The 10,037-nt window shown below is 39.4% G+C and overlaps 1 protein-coding gene and 1 non-coding gene across 2 annotated transcripts; both read left to right on the forward strand.

Annotated features, from left to right (window-relative positions):
- Positions 1-246: 246 nt before the first annotated feature.
- LOC107615969 (uncharacterized) lies at positions 247-2,034 on the forward strand. The gene is made up of 4 exons (XM_016317980.1): positions 247-622; positions 910-1,499; positions 1,559-1,891; positions 2,008-2,034. Exons 1-4 carry the CDS (start codon positions 247-249, stop codon positions 2,032-2,034), a joined length of 1,326 nt encoding a protein of 441 aa, XP_016173466.1.
- Positions 2,035-9,543: 7,509 nt separating this feature from the next.
- Positions 9,544-9,651, forward strand: LOC148546610 (small nucleolar RNA R71). Its single transcript, XR_015900420.1, has one exon. It is a non-coding gene; the product is annotated as a small nucleolar RNA R71 (small nucleolar RNA).
- The last annotated feature ends 386 nt before the right edge of the window (positions 9,652-10,037 follow it).

A 10,037-nucleotide genomic window follows, 5' to 3' on the forward strand; every position in this document is an offset into this window, starting at 1 on the left:
AGATTAATGGAAGCTAATGTAAGTTTACTTGTATATTTTGATGGTGAAGTTATACCATATACAACTGAGGATGTAAAATTTATTTGTAGAAATCTATTTTTTTTTTACTATTTCTTGCACGTTGTCATTTGAAGAGTGAAAAAATAGATTATGCCAACACATGCATAGAAATATTTCAAAAAAAATTAGTAATATTTTATACAAGCAACCGGTATTTTTTTCGGTAGTGTGATACAATTTCAATCGATGAATGCGATTGATGAAGCCACTATGCTTGAAATGTTAATGATTTATAGACAGAATCAAGCTCATGTGCCAATCCTGAAGTTGTATGTTGAGTTCGAGCAATTGGGTAATACCCACGAAGCAGATGAATCGTTGCTAAGTGGAGAAGACAACATAGACTGGAAAGAAAACAATAGTGATAGTGAAGAAGAGTTCTTAGCCAACAATGACATGTTGGGAGGAAACGACGGAGGGAACAAGAGTCATCCTGAAAGGGAAGTTCATGGTTCAATAAACACGATCGCAAGCCGATATTCATTCGATGTGCCATTTTTCATGCGTGCTTTGGACCTCGACGCTATGCACGCACCAGAATTTGCTGAGTTTGCAAATCCAAGTATGTGACTTTATCATTTTGTAAAGAATGTTGGTAAAATTTTAATTTTGTTTTTAAAGAAGGCAGATTATTTCAAGATTTTGCATGTTGCCACAGTAGTTGATAGTAAGGTTATTTTGCACCGAAAATAAAAAATAAATAAGTTTCATTATTTTGCTTGATATGGTAACTTCATGAAACAAACTACCTATAGACCAGTGATATTTTAATTTTATTTTGAGTTAAGATGTTAAACGCTATGAGATGTAGTTTTATAGAACTTTGAAATTGTTATTCCTTATTTGTAGGCATTCCCTTTGTGCAAGATGGTGAGTTTGCTGTTGGAATGGAATTTGGTTCTAGGGAGGATATGGTCATGGCAATTAGGAGGTATACCCTTTCTAAAGGGGTCGATTACAGGGTCTACGAGTCTGAGCCTCTGACGTTTTATGCAAAGTACCTGCAGTATGGTAGAGGTTCTGATTGGCTAATTCAGGCTAGTTTGATTCAACGAAAGTGTTGTTGGAAAATTAGGCGATACAATGAAAGTCATATGTGTACTATGGGAATGATTTCTCAAGACCATTCAAAATTGGATTCAGACACAATTGCGGATGCTATCAGGCCTCTAGTTGAAGTCGACCCATCCTTGAAGGCCCGACTCGTCATTGCAGATGTTCAATCGAAGTTCAACTATACTATAAGTTATCGCAAAGCTTGGTTGGCAAAACAAAAGTCAATTGCAAAAATGTTTGGTAGTTGGAAAGTTTCTTATGAGTCTTTTCCTGCATGGTGTATGGCAATGTGTGCTCAGAACCCAGGATCCATGGTTCAGCAAGATACTACACCAGCATATCATGGATCTGAAGTGGAGGAAGGCATCAAAATAATGCATCGAGTATTTTGGAGTTCCATCCATGCATTAGAGAAATCCGACACTGTAAACCATTCGTGCAGGTTGATGGCACACATCTGTATGGTAAATACAAAGGAGCTCTATTGGTTGTTGTGTCTCAAGATGGAAACAAAAATATTGTGCCACTTGCTTTTGCCATTGTTGAAGGAAAGACTGCCGATGTATGGTATTTTTTCCAAAATAATCTACGGAGGAATGTCGTCAGGAGGGATGGTGTAGGTATTATTTCTGATTGGCACGACTCTATTAGCGCAGCGATGGCTAGATGTAACGATTCGTGGAGTCCTCCGAGGGCATTTCATCCTTTCTGTGTGAGGCATATCGCATCAAACTTCTTACGAAGATTCAACTCACCGTACTTGCAGAAACTCATTGTAAATATGGGTAAAGCATGTTTTTTTATACAAAGCTGGTCGCTGTGGATTTAATTTGTGTTATACTTTTAGAATTAGTAATGAGTTGTATTATCTTGAAACAAATTTCTGTGTAGGGTGTTCGAAGACAGAACAACAATTAGGGCTGGAAGTGAGTCAAGCCAGCTCATGAGCTAGCTCGAGCTCGACTCATTAATAGCTCGATAAGCTGAACTCGTGAGCTGGTAAGCCGAGCTTGAGCTTGGATAAGCTCAGCTCATTAGCTCGTGATCTGCCTTGATTATATATATAATATTAAAAGTATAGATAAAATGCATATAGGATATGCGTATTAATAATTTAATATATATATATACATATAAAATAGTAATATATAATTTTATATATATATTAATGTTCTTAATTGTTTAAAATTTTATAGTCATTTTTTATATATAATTTTGATGTAGGACATAAATAAAAAAATTATAATTGATAGATAGACAATGTATTAAATTTATTTTTTTAATATTTTTAATATATAAATTATAATTTATTGATATACTGATGAGCGGATAATTTATACGCTTTTTGGCATTGTTTTTACATAGTTTTCAGTATGATTTAGTTAGTTTTTAATATATTTTTATTAGTTTTTAAATAAAAATCACATTTCTGGACTTTACTATGAGTTTGTGTATTTTTCTGTGATTTCAGGTATTTTCTGGCTGAAATTGAGGGACTTGAGCAAAAATCAGATTCAGAGGTTGAAGAAGGACTGCAGATGCTGTTGGATTCTGACCTCCCTACACTCAAAATGGATTTTCTGGAGCTATAGAAGTCCAAAGGGTGCGCTCTTAATTGCGTTAGAAAAGTAGACATCCAGGGCTTTCCAGCAATATATAATAGTCCATACTTTGCCCGAGTTTAGACGATGTAAACTGGCGTTCAACGCCAGCTTCCTGCCCTATTCTGGAGTTAAACGCCAGAAACAGGTTGCAAAGTGGAGTTAAACGCCAGAAATAGGTTACAAACTGGCGTTCAACTCCAAGAGAAGCCTCTACACGTGTAAAGCTCAATGCTCAGCCCAAGCACACACCAAGTGGGCCCCGGAAGTGGATTTCTGCATCATTTACTCATTTATGTAAACCCTAGTAACTAGTTTAGTATAAATAGGACTTTTTATTATTGTATTTACATCTTCGGATCATCTTTGATCAGTTATATGCTATCTTAGACCTTTATGGGGGCTGGCCATTCGGCCATGCCTGGACCACTATCACTTATGTATTTTCAACGGTAGAGTTTCTACACACCATAGATTAAGGTGTGGAGCTCTGCTGTTTCTCATGAATTAATGCAAAGTACTATTATTTTTCTATTCAACTCAAGCCTATTTCTTATCTAAGATATACACTTGTTCTTCAACTTAAGGAAGGTGATGATCCGTGACACTCATCATCATTCTCACCCATGAACGCATGCCTGACAACCACCTCCGTTCTACTTGCAATCGCTTAAGTGCATATCTCTTTGCCTTCTGGTTCATGACGCATGGTTGCCTCGCCTGACAACCGAGCCTTCCATTCCATGAGATCAGAGTCTTCGTGGTATAGGCTAGAATTATTGGCGGCCATTCTTGAGATCCAGAAAGTCTAAACCTTGTCTGTGGTATTCCGAGTAGGATCCGGGAAGGGATGGCTGTGACGAGCTTCAAACTCGCAAGTGTTGGGCGTAGTGACAGACACAAAAGAATGACTGAATCCTATTCCAGTATAATCGAGAACCGACAGATGAATAGTCGTGCGGTGACAGCGCATTTTGGACCATTTTCACTGAGAGGGCGGGATGTAGCCATTGACAACGGTGATGCCCTGCATAAGCTTGCCATGGAAGGGAGTAGGAATGATTGGATGAAGACAGCAGGAAAGTAGAGGTTGAGGAGGAACGAAAGCATTTCTATACGCTTATCTGAAATTCTCACCAATGAATTACATAAGTATCTCTATCTCTATACTGCCTGACTGAGATTTACAAGGTGACCATAGCTTGCTTCAAGCCGACAATTGGTGCGCAGAAATTGTGATTACACTTTAATTATGTAAAATTCATCGCTCTTTCTTTCCCTGGTAATGGCACCAAAAACATGATGCCAATACCATGGTTCACAACTTCGCACAACTAACCAGCAAGTGCACTGGGTCGTCCAAGTAATACCTTACGTGAGTAAGGGTCGAATCCCATAGAGATTGTTGGTATGAAGCAAGCTATGGTCACCTTGTAAATCTCAGTTAGGCGGATATAAAATAGTAATGTGGTTTTCGAAAATAATTAATAAAATAGGGATAGAGATACTTATGTAAATCATTGGTGAGAATTTCAGACAAGCGAATAGAGATGCTTTCATTCCTCTGAACCTCTGCTTTCCTGTTATCTTCATCCAATCAGTCTTACTCCTTTCCATGGCTGGCTTTATGTAATGCATCACCATTGTCAATGGCTACTTTCGGTCTTCTCTCGGGAAAATGATCCAAATGCCCTGTCACGGCACGGCTAATAGTCTGGAGGCATCACCCTTGTCAATGATTTCATCATATCCTCTCAGTGAAAATGGTCAACGCACCTTGTCACGGCACGGCTATTCATCTGTCGGTTCTCGATCATGCTGGAATAGGATTTACTATCCTTTTGCGTCTGTCACTACGCCCGGCAATCGCAAGTTTGAAGCTCGTCACAGTCATTCAATCATTGAATCCTAATCAGAATACCACAGACAAGGTTTAGACTTTCTGGATTCTCTTGAATGCCGCCATCATTCTAGCTTATACCACGAAGATTCTAATTAAGAGATCTAAGAGATACTCATTCAGTCGAAGGTAGAACGGAAGTGGTTGTCAGGCACGCGTTCATAGGGAATGATGATGATTGTCACGTTCATCACATTCAGGTTGAAGAGCGAATGAATATCTTAGAAGCGAAATAAGATGAATTGAATAGAAAACAGTAGTACTTTGCATTAATCTTTGAGGAACAGCAGAGCTCTACACCTTAATCTATGGAGTGCAGAAACTCTACCGTTAAAAATACATAAGTGAAAGGTCCAGGCATGGCCGAGATGGCCAGCCCCCAAAACGAGATCACAGGATCAAAATACAATCCAGGATACCTAATACAATAGTAAAAGGTCCTATTTATAATAAACTAGCTACTAGGGTTTACAAAAGTAAGTAATTGATGCATAAATCCACTTCCGGGGCCCACTTGGTGTGTGCTTGGGCTGAGCTTTGAGTGTTGCACGTGTAGAGGTCCTTCTTGAAGTTGAACGCCAACTTTTGTGCCAGTTTGGGCGTTCAACTCTGGTTTTGGCTCCTTTTCTAGCGCTGGACGCCAGGTTTGGGTAGGAAGCTGGCGTTGAACGCCAGTTTACGTCGTCTATTCTTGGCCAAAGTATGGACTATTATATATTTCTGGAAAGCCCTGGATGTCTACTTTCCAACGCAATTAAAAGCGCGCAATTTTAAGTTCTGTAGCTCCAGAAAATCCACTTTGAGTGCAGGGAGGTCAGAATCCAACAGCATTAGCAGTCCTTCTTCAACCTCTGAATCTGATTTCTGCTCAAGTCCCTCAATTTCAGCCAGAAAATACCTGAAATCACAGAAAAACACACAAACTCATAGTAAAGTCCAGAAATGTGAATTTAACATAAAAACTAATGAAAACATCCCTAAAAGTAACTAGATCCTACTAAAAACATACTAAAAACAATGTCAAAAAGCGTATAAATTATCCGCTCATCACAACACCAAACTTAAATTGTTGCTTGTCCCCAAGCAACTGAAAATCAATAAGGATATAAAGAAGAAAATATACTATAAATTCCAAACTATCAATGAAACATAGCTTCAATCATATGAGCGGGACTTATAGCTTTTTGCCTCTTGAATAGTTTTGGCATCTCACTCTATCCGTTGAGGTTCAGAATGATTGGCATCTATAGGAACTCAGAGTTCAGATAGTGTTATTGACTTTCCTAGTTCAGTATGATGATTCTTGAACACAGCTATTTTATGAGTCTTGGCCGTGGCCCTAAGCACTTTGTTTTCCAGTATTACCACCGGATACATAAATGCCACAGACACATAATTGGGTGAACCTTTTCAGATTGTGACTCAGCTTTGCTAAAATCCCCAATTAGAGGTGTCCAGGATTCTTAAGCACACTCTTTTTTTGCTTTGGACCTTGACTTTAACCGCTCAGTCTCAAGTTTTCACTTGACACCTACACGCCACAAGCACATGGTTAGGGACAGCTTGGTTTAGCCGCTTAGACCAGGATTTTATTCCTTTAGGCCCTCCTATCCACTGATGCTCAAAGCCTTGGGATCCTTTTTATTACCCTTGCCTTTTGGTTTTAAGGGTTATTGGCTTTTTCTGCTTGCTTTTTCTTTTTTTTTTCTTTTTTTTTTCTTTCTATTTTTTTTTCGCCTATTTTTATTTTATTTTTTTTCTGCAAGCTTTGTTCTTTGCTGCTTTTTCTTGCTTCAAGAATCATTTTTATGATTTTTCAGATTATCAAATAACATGTCTCGTAGTCATCATTCTTTCAAGAGCCAACATATTTAACATTCTTAAACAACAACTTCAAAAGACATATGCACTGTTCAAGCATTCATTCAGAAAACAAGAAGCATTGTCACCACATCAATATAATTAAACTAAGTTCAAGGATAAATTCAAAACTCATGTACTTCTTGTTCTTTTGAATTAAAACAGTTTTTATTTAAGAGAGGTGATGGATTCATAGGACATTTATAACTTTAAGACACAGTTACTAACTACTAATGATCATGTAATGAAGACACAAACATAGATAAGCACACAACATAGAAAACGAAAAACAGAAGAAATAAGAACAAGGAATGAATCCACCTTAGTGATGGTGGCGTTTCCTTCTTGAGGAACCAATGATGTCCTTGAGCTCTTCTATGTCTCTTCCTTGTCTTTGTTGCTCCTCCCTCATTGCTTTTTGATCTTTTCTTATTTTATGGAGCATGATGGAGTGCTCTTGATGTTCCACCCTTAGTTGCTTCCAATAATTGTGTGGGAGAAAATGTATCCCCTGAGGTATCTCAGGGATCTCTTGATTTGCAGTTAAATGTTCTACCACTGAGCTATAGACCCTTGATGAAAGCTTTTGTCTTCCCTTTTCTCTTTCTAGAGGTTTCTCTGGCTTTAGGTGCCATCAATGGTTATGGAAAAAACAAAAAAGCTATGCTTTTACCACACCAAACTTAGAATGTTGCTCGCCCTCGAGCAAAAGAAGAAAGAATAGAAGAAGAAGAAGAAGATATGGAGGAGATGGATGGGTGTGTGTATTCGGCCATATGGGTGGGATTGGGTGGGAGAGAGATGTTGAATTTTGAAGGTAGTGTGTGTATGGATGTGAGTGGTAAATGGAAAACAGAAGGGATGATCATGAATGAAAAGAGAGATGATGAGGTAGGTGGGGATCCTGTGGGGTCCACAGATCCTGAGATGATCCTGTGGGGTCCACAGATCCTGAGGTGTCAAGGCATTTACATCCCTGCACCAATTTAGGCATGTAAAATGCCCTTGCACACAACTCTGGGCGTTCAGCGCCAGGTTGGTGCCCATTTTGGGTGTTCAACTTCCATTTGTTGCCATTTCTGGCGTTGAACGCCAGAACCATGCTTGTTCTGGGCGTTCACCGCCAGGATGCTGCCCATTTTGGGCGTTCAGCGCCAGAACCATGCTCTGTTCTGGCGTTGAACGCCAGGCAGATGCTTCCTCCAGGGTGTGATTTTTCTTCTGCTGTTTTTGATTCTGTTTTCAATTTTTATATTTATTTTGTGACTCCACATGATCATGAACCTATAAAGACATATAACCAAGAAAAATATAGTTAGATAAATAGAAATTGGGTTGCCTCCCAACAAGCACTTCTTTAATGTCAATAGCTTGACAGTGGGCACTCATGGAGCCTCACAGATGTTCAGAGTATTGTTGAAACTCTCCAACACCAAACTTAAAGTTTGGATATGGGAGTTCAACACCAAACTTAGAGTTTGGTTGTGGCCTCCCAACACCAAACTTAGAGTTTGACTGTGGGGGCTTGGGTTGACTCTGCTTTGAGAGAAGCTTTTCATGCTTCCTCTCCATGGTTGCAGAGAGAGATCCTTGAGTTTTAAACACAAGGGAGTCCTCATTCCATTGAAGGACTAGTTCACCTCTATCAACATCAATCACAGCTCTTGCTGTGGCCAGGAAAGGTCTTCCTAGGATGATGGATTCATCCTCTTCCTTTCCAGTATCCAGGACTATGAAATCAGCAGGGATGTAAAGGCCTTCAACCTTTACAAATACGTCCTCTACTTGTCCATATGCCTGTTTTCTTGAATTGTCTGACATCTCTAATGAGATTTTAGCAGCTTACACCCCATAGATTCCCAGTTTCTCTATTACAGAGAGGGGCATGAGGTTTATTCCTGAACCAAGGTCACACAGGGCCTTAAAGATCATGGTGCCTATGGTACAAGGTATTATGAACTTTCCAGGATCCTGTCTTTTCTGAGGCAATGTCAGTTGATCCAGATCACTTAGTTCATTGATGAACAAGGGAGGTTCAACTTCCCAAGTATCAATGCCAAATAATTTGGCATTCAGCTTCATGATTGCACCAAGAAACTTGGATGTTTGCTCTTCAATAACATCCTCATTCTCTTCAGAAGAGGAATACTCATTAGAGCTCATGAAGGGCATAAGGAGGTTCAATGGAATCTCTATGGTCTCTAGATGAGCCTTAGAGTCCTTTGGTTCCTCAGAGGGAAGCTCCTTATTGATCACTGGACGTCCCAGGAGGTCATCCTCCTTGGGATTCATGTCCTCCTCTCCTTCTTTGGGTTCGGCCATGGTGCTTATGTCAATGGCCTTGCATTCTCCTTTTGGATTCTCTTCTGTATTGCTTGGGAGAGTACTAGGAGGGATTTCAGTGATCCTTTTACTCAGCTGGCCCACTTGTGATTCCAGATTTCTAATGGAAGATCTTGTTTCATTCATGAAGCTTACAGTGGCCTTAGATAGATCAGAGACTAAGTTTGTTAAATTAGAAGTGTTTTGTTCAGAGTTCTCTGTCTGTTGCTGAGTGGATGATGGAAAAGGTCTGTTTCTTCCACCATTATTAAAGCCTTGTTAAGGCTTTTGATCCTTCCATGAGAAATTTGGATGATTTCTCCATGATGAGTTATAGGTGTTTCCATAAGGTTCACCTAAGTAATTCACCTCTGCTATTGCAGGGTTCTCAGGATCATAAGCTTCTTCTTCATAAGAAGCCTCTTGAGTACTGTTGGATGCAGTTTGCATTCCATTCAGACTCTGAGAAATCATATTGACTTGCTGAGTCAATATTTTGTTCTGAGCCAATATGGCATTCAGAGTATCAACCTCAAGAACTCCCTTCTTCATAGGCGTCCCATTATTCACAAGATTCCTTTCATAAGTGTACATGAACTGGTTATTTGCAACCATGTCAATGAGTTCTTGAGCTTCTGCAGGCGTTTTCTTTAGGTGAATGGATCCACCTGCAGAAGTATCCAATGACATCTTTGATAACTCAGATAAACCATCATAGAATATATCCAGGATGGTCCATTCTGAAAGCATGTCAGAAGGATACTTTTTGGTCAGTCCTTTGTATCTCTCCCAAGCTTCATAGAGGGATTCACCTTCTTTCTGTCTGAAGGTTTGAACATCCACTCTAAGCTTGCTCAGCTTTTGAGGAGGAAAGAACTTGGCTAAGAAAGCCTTGACCAGCTTATCCTAAGAGTTCAGGCTATCCTTGGGTTGAGAATCCAACCATATTCTAGCCCTGTCTCTTACAGCAAATGGGAAAAGCATGAGCCTGTAGACTTCAGGATCTACTCCATTAGTCTTAACAGTATCACATATCTACAAGAATTCAGTTAAGAACTGAAAAGGATCTTCAGATGGAAGTCCATGAAACTTGCAGTTTTGCTGCATCAGAGAAATTAATTGAGGTTTCAGCTCAAAGTTATTTGCTCCAATGGCAGGAATGGAGATGCTTCTTCCATGTAAATTGGAATTAGGTGCAGTAAAGTTACCAAGCATTCTCCTTGCATTGTTGTTGGGTT

This window comes from Arachis ipaensis, chromosome B9 (genome assembly GCF_059453495.1).
Source record: "Arachis ipaensis isolate K30076 ecotype BB chromosome B9, ASM5945349v1, whole genome shotgun sequence".
Classification (NCBI taxonomy): Eukaryota; Viridiplantae; Streptophyta; class Magnoliopsida; order Fabales; family Fabaceae; genus Arachis; species Arachis ipaensis.

Bases quoted from the DNA above. Each gene is read 5' to 3' on its own strand.
- LOC107615969 (XM_016317980.1), top strand. From the start codon at position 247: ATGAATGCGATTGATGAAGCCACTATGCTTGAAATGTTAATGATTTAT. The intron at 623-909 runs GTATGTGACTTT...CCTTATTTGTAG, and splicing joins TGCTGAGTTTGCAAATCCAA to GCATTCCCTTTGTGCAAGAT. The intron at 1,500-1,558 runs GTATTTTGGAGT...CCATTCGTGCAG, and splicing joins GCATCAAAATAATGCATCGA to GTTGATGGCACACATCTGTA.